Genomic DNA, 22,088 nt, shown 5'->3' on the forward strand with positions numbered 1-22,088 from the left:
GTTGATTATTTCAGACCATTCCAAAGCAGGACCTTGTTCAGCAAGTATTTGATTCCCCATTTAACACAGGGGTTCAATTAAACAATTCATATCTAGCTGGAACAAGGCTTTGGTCTTCAGATCAGTAATTCAGGACATGTTTATTAACAAGGTTTTGGACTGAAATGAATTAAGAGAGCCACAAGAGAGTACCAGCAGTACTTTGTAAGCCAACCTGATTTCCTTAAATGTGTTTTTAGAAGGTTAAAAAAAAATGGTACAAAATTGATTGAAAAAAGAGCATGACCGTAGTCACTGTGTTAGCTACCTTGTGCATAACTACCCCTTGACTTGAGAGTAACGTGCTTGGACTTGTAGCTGATTATTTCCCGACAAATACAGTACCTTGGCGTCAGTCTGTACTGTTTGGCCTTTAGCCACCCCTTATGGAAATTGCTGGGTCTACAATACCACTGCATGGTTAATGCATATCAGCACCTGGTACTAGCCTGAGGGAAGGGAAGTCAAGGGTTGAAACATGGTTGTTCTCCAGCAGACGGAACCATTAAAATACAAAACATTGAAAACTGTTTACAATGGAACAGGTTCATAACAGAACCCTGGTTCATTCAGTTTAGACAACAACTGTTCTGTTGAAAATAAAATGTGTTGGATAAAGAAAGAATCATTCTGTTCATTCATTTTATTTGCTATTGATATCTTGAAAGGAACAATGGAATTGAAAGTTTTATAGAAAAAGACAACTAGAAAAGATCAGCTTGGGGGCTCCCGAGTGGCGCATCTGGTAAAGGCGCTCCATGTGGAGTGCAGGATGCGCCCTATAGCCTGGACCTCGCCTGTTCTATTACCGACCGTAGACTGGAGCTCCCAGGGGGTGGCTCAAAATTGGCTGAGCGCTGCTTAGGTTGGCCAGGGTGTCCTCGGCTCACCGCACACCAGCGACCCCTGTACTCTGGCCAGGCACCTGCAGGCTTGCCTGTAAGCTGCCCAGAGCTGTGTTGTCCTCCAACACTGTAGCTCTGCAGTGGCGAGTCTGCAGTGTGAAAAAAGCAGTCAGCTGACAGCACACGATTCCAAGGACAGTGTGTGTTTACCTTTGCTGCTCCCAAGTCAGCACGGGGGTGGTAGCTATGAGCTGAGCCTAAAAGTAATTGGATATGCCAAATTGAGAGAAAATAATAAAATAATTGGCAATTACTAAATTTATAAAAATAAAAAAAAGAAAGAAAACAAAAGATCAGCTTGATGAAGAAGAATTGGTCCACATCCCCACACCAATGGTAGGCTTCCTTTATTGAACACAATGGGCAAATCATTGAAAATGACCTTTTACCAAGTTAACATTCCCCCAATCCACTGTCTGGATCTGCTAAATGTTCACATAGAAAAATAACAGGGTTGATACACAAGCCACATACCCACCAGTGTTTGATGTACATTTGAGAAACTTCATATGTGGGTTAGTCTACTTCAATATGTGTGTGCTGCTAATTATGAATCATCTTATGTACAGTTGTCCCGCGTAATGCATCCCCCCTTTATAACGCCACCCTCACATACCACCTGCTATTTTCTCTGAACAAATGTCACCAATATAAAAAACAGTTCTATTTGTACCCGTTACATCGCCACCCCGTCGTCCGCCACACGCCAGCTTCCCAAGCCAAGCAAACGTAAATATAAGCATTGTAGTTTCCCTCATTGTAGCACCAGCAAAATAGCAGTTTAAATGCAGTTAACCTTTGACTCGCTTTCCTAATTCATTGTTAACTGAACGTTCATACCAATGTCATCAACACTCCCGCTCCCAAAGCAAAACAGAAAGTACAACATGGCAGGTCAACCCTACATTTAACACCAGAGCAAAAGAAAAAGGTCTGCGTGTATGCATCTGAAAGCAAGTCAGCAAGACATTGCAAATGTTTTCTCCCCTAAGTGAGGCATGTACTCTAAATCGAAGGACAATTGGAGACATCCTAACAGATAAAAACAAATGACTTAACTTGATGGAACGGGTCGATTTGTTTAACCTGAAAAAGGCTTAACGTAGGCTAAAATAAGAGACTTTTATAAACCACAGTAAATGTTTAAAAAAAAAAAAAAAAGTCAGTCAGAGGTTTGTTTGTTTACGTGCAAGCATCAGTTTTGTAAGTGTTTGCCTTTACATATTCAAAGTTTTTTTTTAACTGCTTAAAAAAGAATGCTGTTGAGCTTAAATTGTTTTGTGAAATGAATAGATGGCATCGTTCAATGGGGGAGAATATTCAGCAGGCTTACAGGCTGCCACAAACAGTAAAGTTGAAATGACAGTACTGGAGATAATGTTATTGTATAACTAAAAAATTAAAAAGTTTGAATTTATTATAAACATAGAAGGTTGCGTGTGTGTGTATTTTTTTTGACCCTCACTATAACGCCACCCTCACTTATTGCCTGTTTTTACCCTACCTTTTGACCACTAGGCCTACATATTTTAATTAAACACCTACTATTCTAGTCATTAATTGGAAAAAAAAAACAAGCACCCCCTGCACCAATAATAGTTTTAATTTATTCTAGAAAATATTTAACCATTACCCATATCCCTGCTTGAGTATTCACATACCCCAAGATTAGTTTCCTGGTGTTGAGAGAATTTATTTATCCTTGGCTGCCATAGATACAGTGTTTTGAGAGCTTTTTTTTTCTTCCTAGGCCTCTTTACTGGACAGCAGTGCTGACAGATTAAGTACTGTTGACCTGAAAAGTCTACTCATAATTGTGGCAGGATAGCGCTGTGGCCCAAGCTGTTACCAGCAGGAAGGAAACACAGAGGCTGGAAAGCTGCAGTTTAAGCGCTGGCTAGGCACATTTATTAATGAAACACAAATAAAACACAGGGCATGAAGGCCAAAATAAAGAGTTTAAACACTAAACAAAACAATAAGGACTATAGATACAAAATGTAGACAGCTTTTCTCATTATACCACCACCATACAAAGTGGCCATTCCCCAGTTAGTACTCAATTACATAATTGGGGAATGGCCACATGTCACCTGTGATTGCTGGCAGGGAGGTATTTAACCCCATTAATGCCAAACTTACATTCTCACATAACTATTTAAACTGTCAGGACTTCCACCCTGCCACAATAATCTATCATTTTGCACAGTCTTACTGCGAGTTTTTTTTTTAAGTTGCATAGCAACGGCTTGGAAGTTGGGCAAGAGCTTTCTTTGTGTCACATTAAAGGCCTCCACCAATTTAGTAATGACTAATGACTCTTGTTCTTTTCAAAAGCACCTCTGGGTGTGTCCTTCTCAGTTTTATCAGTGGGGAGTGGAACCTGTAACTCTACTCATACAGTAGGTTGTCTCTATACATGTTTTAGGATACATATTCAGATACAGTAAACATGCTGTGTCCCTGTGCGCTCCCAATACATAATTCGTTGGAGGGTAATGCACATGGACTGCTTATTATTATCAGTGCTATTGGATGACTCTTCTACAGTAAGGGGAGTGGCACAGCATTTAAGCTTTTGTCTTGTCGCTTCTGTGCGAGTGCTCAGAATAGAACTTGTAAGATATTTTCAAGGGAGTGGACTGAGCTTTCTAGGTGATGAGAAGACCTATTTACACAGTTGGTGCTTGAAAGCCTCAAATGAATCAAACAGATGACATTAACAATACAATTCAATGGCAAAATATACAATACTGCCTGGATAGGAAACCGGTAAGTTTACAGACAAGAACTCTTGGATAACCTGACTTGGAGGTTGAAAAATAAAAATAAAAGTAATAATACATATTTTAAAAAGCTTAACAAACTTGTGTTTGTTTCTTTATTTTTTCCTGTACAGATCCTTTGATGCAATAAGTATAAGAACAGAAAACAATTTAACATTACCCAAAAGTCCATCAGACTGGGAAATGGATTCTCACACAACTACACCCTCTGCAACTAAATCTAGAAAGGTAGGTCTGTGCGCTGTAATCTCTAGTAGATTATAATGTTATTGATCAGATTCAGGGTTTTATATGCAGATTTGCATGGTTACAATTGTCAGCCTTGATCGTGGCATGTAAATTGTATGTTAGAGAGCCTTTATATAAATTGCATGTTGAGACAATGTGACAATTATGTGGAGTTCTGGCTGGCAAGTAAGACATTTTTTTCAACCTTCATTTTATAAAATATAAAAACAGATAGTGACAGTCTTTAAACTATCAACGCAATTCATATCATGTCAAGAATTCAGTGCAATTCAAGTGTTAATCATATCATTCCAATCACCAAACTACACTACAGTTAAATGCTTTAAAATCCAAAAGCATTTGTTGAAGAAGAGTTAGTTTGGTAATTTTGTTATGGTAAAAGTGTTTTATCTATAGCATTATTTCACTGATATAGAGCATTTAACATTTATCAGGTACTGTCAAACAATTTAGTCACACTTTTCATGTTAAAGGGTCAACATTATCCAAAGTAGTTAGTTGCTTTATATCTAAAAACACAATTTTAAATTTGCATCGTTCATTTGATAAACTTATACCTTGTGGTGGATAAGGTGAGGTTTCTAGTCTGCATTAATCACACAAGTCAAGCCTTTTTTCTGCACAGTTGGAAAACAGACACTCAGGTGAGGAGAAAGGAATGGCATCCCTTTGAGTTTTTGTAAGCGCACAGCACTGCATTTCCTTCAAAATGGGCACCAATTCTAAACCGGTCATGTTCAGTCACTATTTGAAACTAAAGTTGGCTATGCGGAAACAGTAAGTGCTGGAAGTGTGGGAACTCATACAATGCAAAGTAAAAATAACATTTAGACAATTTCCACTGCACTGCAGTTGAACACAAGTTGTTGCTGGTCTTTTAAATCTGGCCATTTTGTGTATGCCTAAAAACAACCATGACATAGATGTTAACCCTTATTCACCTTATCAATGTTCAAAGGGAAAGTGAGATAAAAGTGTGAACATGCTATTCTTCAGCAATACTGAAGAATGGCAGACAGATTAGCGAAGAGTCCACAAAGACAAGTTATATTTAACAACCCATCTCTGTCTAGCAACACTTCATGCTGAAAGGCTTTAAGTGCACAACAAATCTGATGTAATGTTTGATTTAGTGTCTCTCATTGTATAACAACTTGTGCAGAGATAACAACTGTGCAAAATAATGTCTCTTATAATAAGAGAACCTACACACAATGTGTTAACATATTATAAATCTCAAAAACTGATATTGCAGCCTAAGAACTACTATTAAACATAAACAAGTGTTCTACACATGGGCTGCCATGTGTCCACAGGACAAGATGTACTGGAATCGTGGTTAATAAAATGTAGCATTGCAAATTTTAATTGCTATGTCCCCTTTGCAACAACCTGGTTCAGTCTGGAAATATTTTCAGATATGCTATAAAGCAGAAGTTTCACAGTCTAGTTCCTATATGGCCCAGCAAAAATGACAGTGGAAACATTATGCAAAATAGCTTGTGTCAGTGGAAAATGGGTATAGAAGTGTTTGTACAGTATGTGTGGGTGTGGATGGGGCAAGAATGATTCCTGGGTGGTATAAGCATTAATAACAAATGCCAGTTAGTGTTAACATAAAGAGCTTACTTTTTTCTATTGTTCAACCATGGTTTTAACTGTGTTTTTATAAATAGGTCAGCTAGATTATTTACCTGTTGTGTTGAAATGCCCCTTCATGAAAGTTAAATATTGTAGTACTGTATAAGCATGAAAAGTATGAAAACTATTAAGATTTAAGACATGTAAGATTAAAGTATGATTGTAGGAAAGCACAGCTTTGAACTTATGGAGCCATTCTGCCTGATTTACTTTAGAATTAATTAACATTGGGAGGGATGGTGTAGGGCGGGACGTTATAAGAGCAATAAATCACACTAGGATTTGTATATACACCACCCACTCGATATATCGAGGGTGTTGGGGTCCAATATAAATCTGCTATATATTGAGGGCTGCAATATAGTGAGACACCCATAGAAAAATAAATAGACTAACAAATACTGTACACCTGCTCCCTTGTTTTATTGGGATCCAGTATAAATCCTCTATGCAACCTGCTTTTTCTCATTTTTCATATAAAAAGCAGCACACCGTTTCAAATCTTACATCGCAGGGTAATTGCTTCTTATCAGCTTCAGTCTCCAATTAATTTCATGAGTCTTCCTCTCCTTTCTCAAATGCACCAAGCCGCTGCATTGAAAGACTCCATTCCCAACATTGGAGGTTTGTTGCTAGGGAGCTGGCATCACTGCCTTGTGACTTTTGCTAGTGCATTGCTGCCACATGTGAACACCTCATTGACTAAAATAAAAACCACTTCAGCAAGTAGATGTTTAATTTGCTTTGTCTTATTGTGCAATACGTTTGTATATGATAACAGTGCGATATTAATGCTTTGTTTTTTAATTGTGTTGTATATTGTTATTGCGATGTGCAGTACAAAATAAAACGAACAGTAATTCTAAGTGCATATGCGTATTGCAGCTAAGGCATACGCAAGACAGTAAAAATGGGGAGCCAACTCCAGGACCGAGATATATCCAAATCGAATTATCAAGTGTAGCGAGGGGCGATGTAATGAGCGGTAGGTGTATATATATTGTGATGGAGTGGACTGTTATTGAGAACTTGGAGACTTTAGGACCGTGGGGATTAGGAGAGGACACTCCATATTGGTAAAACTGAAGTTACCAGGAGGCCATCTTGCTAAAGGTCTCCTATATTGGTTGATTTATTAATTAAGGATAATGAGAAAATACTAATCAGCTGTGACTGATTAAGTTCTTTAATAAAAATACCACAGGCTGAATGTTCTGGTGGTTGGGGGTGGGAGACAGAGTTTATGTGTTTACTGGGAATAATGGGGAAAAAGGTAAGATGTTAAAGTTACACTTGTGTAAAAGTGTTTGTGACTGGTAAGCTGCTGAGCTGTCCAGTCTGGTAGTGAGGGATTGTGGCTAGTTTAGTTAGCACTCCAAACTGGAGTTTTATTTTGTTTTGTTTGGTTTATTTTGTTTGTGTGAAAATAAATTAATATATAGGCACTGTCCTATTTAAAACTTGGGGAGTACTGTTCTTTCACAAAAAGACAAAGGAAGATGGTTCTGCATGTTGTCACAATATATATGAATCATTGGTTGGAATTTCTGTTATGTGAGTGGTTCACATCACTTTCAGTCCTGCCCCTTTTCAAAGGAACATCTTTTATCTAAACTCCTCACAACAAGAGAAAGTAGCTGCACAACGATTCTGAGATGTAACATAAAATGAATTACAAAACCTACTACAAAAGAAAGAAGCTCCAAACACTAAAATGGTGATTAAAATGTCACTGTCACTGTTCAACTCAAACAAATATGACGGGTGAGATATAAATATGATTATGCAGCAGTCAGCAAACCAGACTTCTGTGCATTGTTTGTCAGGAGGCTTTGTCAAACAAAACTCTTAATCCTGCAAAATTGAGACGCCAAATTCCTATGTGCAAAATGACAACATTCCTTGTAGCAAACATTCAAGCCCAGGAATGTCATTACGTTAGGTATGTTATATAAATACTTTACTTCTACATGTACTTATACATGTACACTATAAATTAGTTTCAAAATGCTGTTGTAAAGAAGTGTGTGGCAAGAGGTCCATGGGAAAAATCCAAACACTGAGGTGGTCCCTACATTGAAAAAGGTTGGGAACCACTGACCTAGCACAGTAACCCAGTAGACTCTTGATGGCATGTGTATAAAAAAACAGGACTGCTAAGGTGTTGACATCTCAGTCTCAAAGCAGTTGGTGAGCCTTAGGCTCGGGACAATTAACGACACAAGACGGGCCTTGCCAGGCAATAAAGCCCTCTTCTTCTGATTCTATTAGTTAATTCTGTGTAATGTTTTCAAGGATCTAGAGGGGTGAGTAGCCGTACTGACCTACTCTCTTCCCTTTGGCAAGCTAAAGACTGCCACAAAATATAGCGTGCATGAAAAAGCTTGAATTAATTAGTTGCCACTGAGTAAATGCGTGGATGGAGAGGGTGTTAGCAGTAATCAGTGGAGAATTATAGACCCAATCCCCTAGTGTTGATTTTAATTAGTTTGCATTTTAATTACAATTTCTTTAAGTTTAAAATGTACAGTGTATTAAATACTGTATGTATTTTTTAAAAATCTAAATCATCCTTTAATACTTTGTATTTACTACCCACTCATGAGATGAATTGTTTTTAAAATATGGTGGAGAGTTTAAATAATGGACAGTATACTTAATTCAAATTTAGCCTGTATCATTTAAAGTGTGATACTTTGAGCAACATGTACCTCAGACCTGTCAACTCTCCCATATTTGCCAGGACTTTCATGTTTTTTGGACACTTCTGGACAACTCCCCCAATTTTGCGTTCATTGCACGTTTGGGGAGTTAATTTTTACTTACAGAAACATTTTTTATAAATTGTTACTAAACTGTCACGCGATTACAAAATATATTGCGATTAATTTTGAGATTTAAAACAATTAATCTCAGTTAATCTTGTCTTTAATTGATACAGTTACTTCATCCGTCTCATTTAAATTTGTTTTATTACTGATGCTATTGTAATGCTGGAATGTTTTTTCGATTGTTTTGGCCAAGTTACAGTATTTGCATTGTTCAGATTATTTTCTAAATGTTATTAGTGTAGAATTAATACAGCAAAAATGATTCGTTAGAACTGTGTTTTGCACTTTGCAGCTAATGAATGCAGCTGTAGCTTTGACTAGGAACTGTGTCGTGGCTACTCAGCTGTGGGGAGTGTGGTGATGTCTTTGGACGAGGGGGAGCGAGCGTTACCATGGGGTACTTTGAGCAAGTTTCACTGATCTCTGTTTTGTGATGCTGTTATTAAAAGCAACAAACCTGTGCGAAAGAAATAATGAGTACGATAAAGGATAAATGTTTGCAACCTAAATATGTGGTGAATCACACCATAAAAACTGTTTTGCTTCAGAAATGTTGGAGACGTGTTGCAATATATCAATACGCTTGCAATACAAAATATGTATTGTTAGTGGAATTTGATATTCCTGTCAAAGATGTTTGCTTTCTTTTCATACATTCATAATAAAATGACCACACATATGTATGGTTTTACAGTATTGATAAGGGACAAGACAGGGAATTAATCTCCCCCAAAATTAATGTCAATCGCAGAAGTTAACTGCGATTGATTGACTAATTGACAGCCCTAATTATTACCTATCTTCAAAAAATCTCCAACCTCCCCCCAAAACGAAATCCAGGCGATTCAGCATGCCCACTACACAGTTTTAACTTCTATAGACCAAGCACTTAAATAGTTGTCCTTTATTTGACTGTAGTTAGTTTGTCCTCATCACAAAAAAAAAAAGTATTTGCCTCAAAATGATTGCTTGCAAAACCTGTACCTATAGAGTGTGCAATGCTGTAGTTAGAACAGACATAGTTTAGTGTTGTGCACTAAGGGTTTACTGTGTCTTAAGAAAGGGGAGGGGTTTATTCGTTGACAAAACTTCCTATAGACGCTACTGCACCTCTTCAGTTTGACCTGTTTTTTTTTTTTTGTGTGTGTGCATGAAAGGTGAAATTGGAGTTACTTAAAAATGGTAAGCCACGTTATTTTTTTAGAATTTGGGTAAACTTTACGTGATACTGTTTCTCTTATATTTTGTATTGAACATCAGTGTGTTTAAGAAGTCACGCCAGAACCTGTAAAAATAATGCATGATAATGACAGATCAAAAAAGAAAGTGTGACGGGAGCGGCACAGTAATGGTTTTCTAGTTTGACATTTATTTTATTTATTTTTATGTCGAATCGACGCTGGTCGCTGTAGGCTACAGATCTACAATTTAAGGATGGTTTAGCAGTTGCTAATTACTATGCAAAATGTAGACTACATTTCCACAACGCGTTTTCTGATTAGCTTTTTGCTTTATACTTTTCAATTTTGTTTGACTTTCTTACCAGTATTCCATTTAGCATCCTAATAAAATGTTTTAACGGCCGTTTGAACTGACCGGTATTTTCTTTAAATTATTTATTTATTCATATGTATTTCACCATTACGCGTTTTAATCAAACAATATTTGTTTATTTGCATTCGTTTATTGTACTATTGTTTTACCTGTTAAGGTCTTCTTTCTAAGTATTTTGTATATTGCAGTGGTATTATTATGTACAAAAGGTGTCGTGGTATAAACATCTATACTGTTCACAGGGTTATCGTGTTCGTCTTTCAGTTCAGCTACTAAGTTAGCAACTCACGTTGCATCTAAAGTTTGCAATTGTTTTAGTGTAATTTGACCTCAGTTGACGGTCGGGTTTCTTTCCATTCACATCTCGAAACAGTGCTGCATGTCATGTTCTTGTACTATACCAGCCCAACCTGCTGGAGTCTCGCTCTAGACGTTGTTTTTTTTTTGTTTGTTTGTTTGTTTGTTTGTTTGTTTGTTTGTTTGTTTTTTAATTTAACTTTATTCTGATTCGGGAATTCCAGACATTCTCAAATACCACCTGTAACCTTACCGCGTTTTTGCAGGCTTTACGGGGCAACAGTTTCAAAGGTTGTTTGATAACTATACCACGCTTACAATTAATACTTTATGATTTGGAGGGACTTGCATTGTTGCGGTTTCCCTGGATTGTATTTGGATTTAAAGATCAGCTAAGTGGAAGACCGAACTATAAATAGCCAGCTGCAGGTCGGTCGTCTTTTGGTTATTGGAAACTGTTACAGGCTACATGAGATTGTTTTAGTTGATTGTTTTTTAATGTAACATTGACAGTAAGTACTGGTACCTGTTGTTTTCTGATATGAGTAAAATGGCCGTAAAGTACTCCAAACGCATAATTGCTTTAATTCCACAAATGTCTTATTTGGAAAAGTGTACAGAACGATGTGTACTACGTAATCTATACGGAGTAGGCAGCGATACTTAACAATTGCATTCAAGTGCTAGTATTCTCTGTAAATTAGTATTTACCTTGGCCATTTACGTAAGTTACAATCCACGCGCGCACGCCAGGTGTGTGTATGTATATGTGTGTGTGTGTGTGTGTGTGTGTGTATATATATATATATATATATATATCCACCCCTACGCGGCCAAATATATATATATATATATATATAAATATATATACATATTTTAGCGTTTACTATAATTTCTAAATATAATTTCTAGCTGTTCTGTGAAAACGGAGTGTCGCCCTGTTGACTTTACCAAGGAAGAAGTTACGACTATTATATTCATTTTAGCAGTTGATTTTATGTGTGCAGTTTATGCTTAGTAAATCAGTAATATATAGTAATATTTTTTTTTTCTGACGTTCTTTTTTTACATAGATATTTCAGGGGGAAAAAATAATTGCAGAACAATTGTGTGCATTATGTCTCTGTGTGTGTCATTGAAAAATGGTTTTACTTTAAGTGATGGGTTATAGTAAAATAAAGAATAAATACCACACATTCACTGTACAGAGAGAATGGAGAAGAAATGCATTGTATTGGTACTGTAGCCTATATTTATATCTGACTGGTTTTGCAGCATTCAGCTAAATTAACCTACACACTGAATTAAAATAGTTTGCATTGTTCACTCTTTACCAGCTCACATAGCTACCAGTGGTCTACAGCTTTTTCCTGTATCACATTTAAATGATTTGGCTGATTTTTTAATTTTTTTTTAAAAAATAAGCTTTTTAATTTGCTTGTGTACCATTTACACAAGCACTGCTATAAAACATGTGACTGTTTATTGTTTATATTCATTCATACTCATTATCATATATGCTGATGTCAACCTGCTTTAGTTACATAAGTTGTGAACGTCATACTGTTATATGTTGTAAGAACAGCACAGCATTATTGAATGTCACACTTTTACGTTTTGTTTCAGAATCGCTCTCCAGCAGATGATAAAAACAGAGTTTTTGACCGACTTGGGACATTTTTCAGTTCCGGCAGGAGAAGAAAAAGCAAAGGGTCATCTGAAGTTTCAGAGGCTGCAACTGAAGAACCTGCTCCATTTGCGGAATACACAGCCTCCCCCAGGCAGGATGAGAGAGAGGGGATCCAGAGAACAGAAGATTTGCCTGAGTCTCGGGCTTACGCAGTGACAGCTTCTGGGGACCAACTCGAAAACAAAGACAAATCTGCACATACTGTAGAAGTAGGGTCTGTAAAGCAGGCCATTAAACACAGAGAGGTCACCACACACAGTAGTAAACTACAGAGTTTTGAAAAGGTCATTGACTTTTCACAGCATTCTAAATCAGTTCGCCAGGGTTCATCCCTGAACAGCTCAAAGAGCCTTGTGATTAACGTGGGTACTTCAACAAAGCTTCAGACAGGAGGAGAACAGAGGGTCGAAAGGAATGTGAAACATTTGAAAACCTTGCCTTCCAGGAAGGGGTCTGCTTCAGATTCTGCTTTGGAAAAGACAGGAAGCCCAGGCAAGGACCTTCATGTGTATTTGGAAGAAATAAGTGTGAGTAGTGCCACCAAAGGTTTACCAGGCCAATCTGTAGGAAAAGAATTCACAAGGAAGTCTGATATTGTTTCAAAAGTTGGCTCAAGATGCCAAGAAATTACACAGACAAAGGAGTTCGGATTTCAAGAGCCCTCCAGCATGAAGACATCCAAGGATAACCAGGACTTGCCTCCACCTGAGCTCGCTAGGGAGAGTCTGCTGGCACCCATAGAAGTATCCACTGCATATCATGCAGTAAGTCAACGCAGTTTATGTAATGCTGAAACACCTTTAGCAAGAAATGAACCAGAATCACAAAGACTTAGAGATTCTTCAGAAGTCAAACCACAGAAAGAAACAAGGGCTCTCACTGCTGAAGTATTCCTACAGCCTGGTGGAGACTGTAGCCCTGGCCGCTCAGCTGGAGAATATCCTTTTGCGGAAGCTGAAGAAATGATAAGAAAGAATAGACACAGTGGGGATGGAAGGTCACTGAAATCACCTGACAGTCAGCAGCCTGTTGATGAGGAACCAGTATGCAGCACAGATAATACCTTCTGTGATGTCTCAGAAACGAAGATCAGTGCTATCATGGGAAATAATGTTGAGGTTTCTGAGGAAGCACTTGAAGCAAGAAGCACAGTCTTGCTTAATCAAGAGGGAAGGGTGGAAAGTAATGTAATCAAATCACCAGAAATGATTAAGCAGCAACTCCCAAGCCTTGAGCTTCCCAGGAAAAATAGAATGGCTCAACACTCACCTCTGTCAGTGTTTGCTTTACCTGCTTCAAAGAATACTCGGAGCAAAGAGTGTGCATCAACAGGCATCACAGTGCAGGCTGGACTTCAAAGCAACATGCCAGCTGTATCTACAACAAAAAACACACAGGTGGGAAATGCAAACGAGGCTGGACACCGGGAAGACAGTCGGGTTGCAGTCAGTGTTGTGAATGCTAAAAGTAAGCCCTCAGAGGGAGAAGCAACAACACTTTCATTGGAATCCACCAACACACCTTCTGAAGCACTTCACGCAGAGAAGGCTTTATCCAGAAAATCTAGTTTGCAATTTAAAGTCACTCAGGGTGAAGCTGAATACAATAGAAAGGATGTGAAAGAGGTGATGAAATCTGAAATCAAAATGTAAGTATGCTTTTTTCACTCAAAAGTGTTCAAAGCAGTGTTTTTTTGACCAACTGGACTATAAGAAGTAGGCTTTTTTATAAATTTATCCCGAAAAATATATTTAAATAAACTGTCTTCTAATAATATATATATATATATATATATATATATATATATATATATATATATATATATATATATATATATATATATATCAATAATAGTATATTAGCATGTATACAATCGTACATACATTTAGCATGTATAATGAGGGGTTTCTTTCTAGTTTTGAAGAACGGGCCCTATTCTCAAAGCTTTAATGATTTTGTGAAAATCAATGCAAATGTTTTAGTGCTGGGATGAATATTTTTATTTAACAAATTATATTCCTTCATTTTAAAGCCTGCATCTGGGATATTTTTATTTATTGCACTAGAATGCCATTTAAACTTTTTTTTGAGAAACAAACACACCAGTAATATTTTAAAACTAAGCAGAATTCAGTGTTCTTGCCTAGTTTCACATCATTGCTAGATTTATAGTGAAAGTGTTGAAACCAATGCTTTACTTAATTGGACTGCTGTACATAGCAACAGTACTGGAAGGGTGTTCATGTGTTTTACTAGATAGTCTTGTTGGTGTTACAAATAATATATTGATTTAAGTCAAATGAGAATCCCTATGTACTTTGTATAAATGGGTAGACTGAGAGAATGTACCTTCAGATCTTTATTGTTTATTATGGTATAGCTTTGGGATTTATCTTAAATAACTCTTCCGTTTTACTAGTTGCTGATATCACTTTTTGATCTTTAACATGTCATATCATTTTTTGGTAGACTGTCACCTCCAGTAGAATATTCTATTTGTTTAAGCAACTCTAGATTCCTGCAAATAAAATATTTGGCACGTCAGTCATGGGGCATACATACACAATTTTAAATGGCCTGACAGTTACATCATTATGAAATACAAGTATATAATACAATAAAACATGATCATATTGATATACACTTACTAGAGCAATTGCAGTGACTTGTATAGTTGTCAATATTAACTTTTCTTCTATAATTGAATAAATTTGGGCTTTTTCAAATATTACATAGACCCAAACTTATTTGATATTAAATTCTTAACTACAAAACCTGTGAATTACACACAGTATTTGGGGTCTTGTTAGCACAGTCAACTGTATCCCTTGCAATTCTCTGTTAAAAAACAAACAAAAACTTGCTTCTTTGACTGTTTTTTGTATGCTTAAAGTCAAGACATTCATGTAAAATTGAGTTCCTATTACTTCCTGGCATATAATAAATTTGTAAGTAGTAGATCAGTTCCACTCCAATGGTCTAGCTAAAATCAGACCATTTGACCTAGAAGAAATATGGCACCAAAGAGTATGCCAGAAAAAATCTGTTTAAACAAAGATGGCTTTTTAGAACAAGAAAGGGGAACCAGTGATCCACTGTTTGTGTCTATATAGTTTAAAGAGTTCAGGTATATGGTTATCATCCATAAATCCGTAAAACCCCACTGAGGAATGCATCTCAGTTGTCTCGTGCTGGTGTGGATTTCAAACCACAAAAGACACTTGCAGACTGCTGACATGCTGCAGCAACCCTTATTCTACACAGCAGATGTGAGTCATCTTCCTGCTCCTGCTGCAGAAACTTGTTTAGTAGTATGTTTTGGTACTTTGACTTCTAAACCAGTTTAGTCATAGATAACTGAATATTTAATTATGTCATGAAACAGAACAAAACCAGCTAACATGTCTTTAGGTATCAATGTAATATTTTAGATCTGTAAATCTATAACCACGTAACACGTTACGTAACCCTTGCTATACATTGCATGGGATCACTATCCCCTAAACTAACGTAATGCAGAGCTGGTATTCAGTCAACGACACCTGCTGCTTCATACAGCCTTGGCTGAGCAGCCTTCACAAGCACCACTTAGTTTCAGGGTTGCGTAGCTGTCATTCCTGCAGAGCGGACTCTCTCCTCCCAAATACACGCAGCTTCCCCCCTGTAGCATGGCGTCGCCTCGAGCCATATCCTGCAGATGTTTTTAAACTGACGGGCACCCACCTCACTTGCTGCCCTTCCCCTCAACCAAGCCTAGCAGGCAGCAAGGCTCTATCCAGCGCCCGTCTGTAAACAATCACACAAATTAACTCCAAAACGATACACAATAAACCCATTTCCATATGTAAGTTATACGAACATTAATTTCCCATTATGCAGGGCAATAACCCTACCACAGGCCCCAATGGGACCACCACAGAAAGCTATGAAGGGATTCACATCTCTCTGGTTTTCTCCTGCATTACAGCACCTATTTTTTCTGACATGGATACCATTTTGTGGGTAAGAAATTGATTTCAGTCCACATGCTGTAGCTTGGCAAAGATCATCCAGTTCCACTTTCATTTTGTCTGGCTAATTAGATCAAATTGGGTAGAAATGTTCAAGCAAGTTCTTGACAAAGAGGCTAAATTTCAGTACTGCCTGTAGCTGAACGCATTGTGCTTTTTGACACGCATAAATCGGACGGCTTGGTTTATCTCTTAGAGAGTCTGGACAAGGTAGCAAAAAAGATTTATTACATAACTACAGGTATTTTTAAGTGGATTCTTGAGTCTCTTTGGTTATTGTTAGGTAGCTTTGTAATGATACAGTTATAATACAGGATTGATTTTCAAGATATAGTAAACAAATGACTAATTATTTAATACATGTCAAAGATGGCTATAGGTGTAAGTCAACTACTGCTGTCTCTTTTTTTAAATGGACCTTCTTATACATATACATAGGCAACGTGAGAAGATCGGACAAGGTCACTGACTGGCTATTTGTAAAACAAAGAGTGGGTATAGTTCTACAAGCTCTTAATTGGTTTTGCTTCTATTTGTATCCCTTGCCCACTGACTCTATATACCCAAGACAGGCTGGTTAAAGGAAAGTTGAGACACTCCCGAGGTGACCTGGAACTCCCTCCCAAAGTCAGTCGTAGACATGAAGTCTGATGGAATTTGGAAAGACTAGATTGAAAACATTCTTGTTCATTTTCTGGTATTTAATTAGTCTACTAACCCTAGTCCCTGTTTAGTTTTCTGTACTGTTTTAAAGAACATAAGAAAATAAGAAATTCTAGAACAAGAAAAGGCCATTTGACCCACCTGTGCTTGCTCGCTTTGATGCAAGGGTGGTCTATTGCACTCAGGAGAGGAAATCCCTAACCCAAGTTAATAGGGGAAATGAAACCTCTGAGAATCCATGGCTAAATGGACCACCCTTCTTCCAGGTGGCGAGCTAAAGGTCTTGTTATGGTCACAGAGAGGGTTATACTGTATTGTTCATGACAACATTGTCTATTCTTGAAGGATCCGATAGTCTGTGCTTCAACAACTCTGTTCAGCAGCCTGTTCCAATAATTCGCCACCCTTTCCATGAAATATGCCCTTCAGCTTCCACCCGTGGCCTCTGGTTCTGTTCTCTGTGACCTGTGAAAAATAATTCTCAGCAGTTACTTTGTTAAACCACTTGACAATTGTAAATACCTATATTGTCACCACTGGCTCTCCTTCCTTCTAGGCTGTACAGATTCAGCTTGCAGTGTATCTTTATATTCAATCCTGGAATTTATGGTGTTGCTGTCCTCTGTATTCTCTCCAATGCCTCAATGACTTTTTATGATATGGGGACCAGAACTGTAAACAGTATTCTAGATGTGGTAGTTATCACTGCATTGTATAGTTAATTTAACTTCTCTAGATTGTAATTCAACTGTCTTGGCTATATAATAACCTAGCATTCTGTTTGCCTTTTTTTTAAATAGCTTGTCCGCACTACTATCCCCAAATCTTTTTCATACATAGCCGCCTCTATTTTGTTACTATTTATGCTGCACTTGCCTCTAATGTGCAAGGCTTTGCATTTATTCACATTAAATTTCATTTGCCGTGTGTCAGCCCAAGCTTGAATCTTGTCTAAATCTCTTTGTATTATTATAGTTGCTGATTGGGAGTTAGCTACCCCTTCCAGTTTTGTGTCATCTGCAAATTTGCATAGGCTACTGATTATGTCTTAGTCCAAATCATTTTATATAGATTAAGAATTTTTGTTCCCAGCGCCCAGCCCAGCCGCAAGTCTGGATTCAGACATCCCAGGGGCTCTTCATTCTCAGCCTCCAGGGGCTTTGGATCTAGCAGATATCTGGATGGCCGCTTTAGGTCTGAACACTCCCTCAACTACAGTCACTCTGTCTCCCGACAGAAGGGCTACGATAAGGAGGCTCTCAGCTAGATTTCTGAAGCTCAGCTCGCTCCGGCAGGTCACATTGTGTCAGACATTCTCTTGGTACAGAATGCCCGCCTGCACATGAGGGGTCTCCAGCACTGTCTTCATCAGTGGTCTCCTCTACAGTCACCCACACACCAGGTGAAAATATCCACCAGAGCAAAGCAAGGTGGAAACTGGTGGGTCCTGGGATCTCTACCAGTGCTCCCAACACATAAACTTCTTGGAACTCTTAGCTGTGTTTCTGGCACTTCAACATTTCTGTCCCATACTCGGTCAGGTCTGTCCTGGTATATCTAGACCACGCTGTGGCAGTACACTACATAAACCACCGGGGGGGGGGGACGACACACAAAATCCTGGTCACTATGCTCTCTAGCACTGAAGCTTGGAAGTTGGTGCAGGAATGAAGACATCAAACTTTACGCCGTCTACCTACCAGGGAAGCAAAACATGCTGGCAGATTGGCTCAGCAGGTTGCCCTCAAGTGGATCTATTCGCATCCCGCGAAAATACCAAAGCTCTTTTATATGGACAAGATGGTCAGCTCTGCAGATTTAACATTGGAACTTCCGTCCATGGCTAAGCGGTACATCATGGGAATCCAAACAGTTCCACTAGCGACTTCTCCCCTATCTATAGAATGTAAAATCTGCCTCATTTCCTGTTCCAAGCCTTCTCTATTTAAAACGATTGCATTTTTAAACACAATTCACCTGGATTTATTTAGAGACTCCCCCCCTTAACACATACATGTTATTATTTCTACGATCAGTGTTTTCACCTGGCCTGACAAGAGCTCTTTATCGACAAAGGGCAGACAGAAATTGCCACTGTCTTGCATATTCATGAGCAGTCAAGATTGGGGCGTGGTTTGGTAGGGGGTAGATTAGGACTGTTATTATTATTATTATTATTATTATTGTTGTTGTTGTTGCAATCACTACTACAGTTCGTACTAATGCCTTGGAGGTGTTCTGCATTTAATTGTGGCAACATAATAAAAAAATAAAAGTAATATCTCTCAGTTTTCCACAGGATGATCTTTTGTAAGTTTACAACTTCTCAATTCAGCTTTTTTCTTACTCTTTTATTATATATTACTGTCACAAAGACGGCTGGAGTGGGGGACTTCAGACCAGAAACAGGAACCAGGAAATAAACAACAGAGAGGTGGAGTTGGGTGGAGCTGAGCGATTGGTGTCGCTCAGCATTTAATGAGTGAACAGAACAGTAAATAAAAAGGTTGTAACAATAACAGCACATATAGCCAAAATAAACAGACAAACAAAATGGACTAACACTTAAACAAATAGTCCACTAACAGACAAACACAGTGAGTGAAAACAACAGTTATATATATTAATTTGTTTAGTTTTCTCGTTTTTAATTGTCTCCTCTCCACACCCGTTCTCCACTCACCTATCACACAACCTCGAGTGAGTGAAAACATGCAGCTTTTATGCAGCTGTACCGAGACTCGATTGTTAATCAATCATTCAGTTGGAGTCGTGGTACAACTGCACGTGAATTAATAAAGTGCAATTCCCCGTGCTCACATATTATTACTTTTTACTTGCACGTGAAGTGCTGTGCAATCCTCGTGCCTAAATACAAATATACATTTTAAACACTCGTGTTACACAGACCCATTTATATCCTGTGTACCAATGACTATACACCGACATTAACACACAACATATAACACAAAATACACACAGGGGTGGGCACTTTGTCACAGTTACCCATTCGTTAATAGCATGGAATATCAGGGGAGATCTAGTTCCCTTATTTGCATGATTAATACATAATGCACAATAGAAGTGAAAAACAAAATAGAGCAATACATAAAATAAAAGTGAACATGGATACAAAGCTGCAAGTATGCCTTATTATTAAATAGGGGCCAGTTATTGTCTGTATTAAGTAATAGCAACTGCTTCATTTAAAAAGCAGTATTTCTTAAAGAAGCTTGTCATAAATTCTCCTATATGTATGATCCATTGTTTATGCATTATTAAAAAGTTTATTAAAAAGACAATGTTTATTATTGGAAATAGTGTCTATTAAAAATGCTTTGTATATTTATGTATTATTAATTAAGCAACTGCTTCATTTAAAAAAATGTAAATTTACATCTCTTTTTTTTTAAATGATCAGCTTTTATATTCTTAACTCACTTCTCAGTTACGGTTGCAATTCATGACGGAGCAGTTTTGAATACTCTAGCAATAGTAGTTCTTAATGTATGCTTTACTTATATCCTCTTAAACTTTATATTTGATTTACAGATATCAAAAGTTCATTCTGCGGAGAAATGAGATATTACTTTTTTTTTCAATATTGCCACAACCTCCGAGGCATTATACTGTAGTACTAGTTGTTGTCTATCCTTGACAACCAAACCACGACCCAGTTCTTGATTGCTCATGAATATGCATGACAGTGGCAATTTCTGACAGCACGATAAAGTGCTCTTGTCAGGCCAGGTGAAAACATAGATCGTAGAAATAATAGCACGTATGTGTTAAGGAGGGGTGTCTAAATAAATCTAGATGAAGCATGTTTTAAAAATGTAATCATTGTAAAAACAGAAGGCTTGGAATAGGAAATGAGGCAGATTAACTACCAGAACTCTTTGGATTCCCATGATGCACCGCTTCGACAGGGACGGAAGAAAAGGCGGAGTTGACTATCTTGTCTATATAGAAGATCTTTGAAAATACCCACCTTCCGCTATTCTGCAGCGTCTTCCCTCATCAGGGTGCCCTAGCATCAAACACATTCTCCATTCCCGGGGGGAGGGGCTTCTGTATGCTTTCCCAACCTACCCATCATTCCAAAGGTGTTATAGGAAGTGGACAGAGACCAGGTGGAGGTGATACTGGTAGCACCATTCTGGACCAAGAGCTTTTGGTTTCCCGCTGTCCTACACATGGCACAACGGGGACCAGTTCATCTACCCATCAGGAGAGACTTACTGTCTCTGGATCGGGGGGTGCTCCTTGGAAATCCCCGGTACTTCTGGTTAGCACCATGGTTACTAAAAGACACAAATTCTCAAGCATAGCCGAAACAGTGACTAAGGTTCTGCTGTCAGCAAAGAAAAAATCTGCCGACGAATGCTATTCTACAAAATGGTCAGAATTTGTGACCCTTTTAGTGCAGTTCTAAGGCCGTTGATCCTGTTTCTATATTGCTGCCCTGAATTCCTGAGACACCTGATGGATAGAGGTCACGCTGTTTCATCTATTAAGATCTATTCATCTGAAATCTCTAGCTCTGCCAGGATGGGCAGGTGTATCGGTGGGTTCTTTAAGGGGCTTCTACACCTGAGACCTCTCACACGTCACATCATATCCCAGTGGAGTTTTTCTCTTGTATTGATGGGTCTCCGGCATCCTCCATTTGAGCCTGTGCCATCAGCCAATATGAAGCACCTCACTTTGAAAACGGCTTTCCTGAGTGGGATTATGTCCGCTAGCCGTGAACCATACTTGCAGTATTTTAATGACAGGATCGTCTGTAGACCTTCTTTTCTTCCTAAGGTTGTCTCAGAGTTTCACCTATCACAAGCGATAATCATACCAGAATTTCATCCTCCACCTCATCAGTCAGACAAAGACAGGGAATTGCATCTGCTGGATGTCAGACGGGCGCTACTGATCTACATATCCAGGACCAAATCCCTTCAGAATAGTGGTCAACTGTTCATCTCATTTGCCCCTCTCCTTAACGGCAGACCAGTGACAAAACAGATGATAGCAGCATGACTTAAGGACTGTATCAAGCTCTGTTACGAACTTGAAGGAAGACTGCTGGTGAAGTATGTCAAGGCTCATTCTCTCAGGGGTGTGGCTACTTCCTGGGCAAATATTAGAAATGTTCCTACTGCTGATATTTGTTTGGCAGCAACTTGGTCTTCCTTTCACACTTTCATGAAAAACAATAACTTGGATATTTCCACCTCTCACCAGTTTGCCCAGACAGTTTTATCCATTGTAGAGGATAAGTCTTAAACAGCATTCACATTTCTCCTTTTCACCTCCCTTTCTCTTTTATTCTTTGGTATACAGGGATTCCAATGTTGTGTGGAGTCCACGAAGAACGGGTAAGAAGACGGAATTTACCTGGAAATGGGTTTCTTCCAGTTCGGAGTGGA

The 22,088-nt window shown here is 38.2% G+C and overlaps 1 protein-coding gene across 2 annotated transcripts in view; it reads left to right on the plus strand.

Moving 5' to 3' along the window:
* Window positions 1-22,088, plus strand: part of LOC121317409 — a 72,215-nt gene that overhangs the window by 18,696 nt on the left and 31,431 nt on the right. The window contains exons 2-3 of one of the 2 annotated variants that reach the window (XM_041253310.1): window positions 3,844-3,958; window positions 11,929-13,640. In XM_041253310.1, coding sequence (XP_041109244.1) covers window positions 3,844-3,958; window positions 11,929-13,640 — 1,827 coding nt within the window. Of the gene's footprint in view, window positions 1-3,843; window positions 3,959-9,593; window positions 9,634-11,928; window positions 13,641-22,088 lie in introns of those variants that run through there. The other variant, XM_041253311.1, reaches the window with a different exon arrangement.

This window comes from Polyodon spathula, chromosome 6, assembly GCF_017654505.1.
Source record: "Polyodon spathula isolate WHYD16114869_AA chromosome 6, ASM1765450v1, whole genome shotgun sequence".
In the NCBI taxonomy this organism is placed as follows: Eukaryota; Metazoa; Chordata; class Actinopteri; order Acipenseriformes; family Polyodontidae; genus Polyodon; species Polyodon spathula.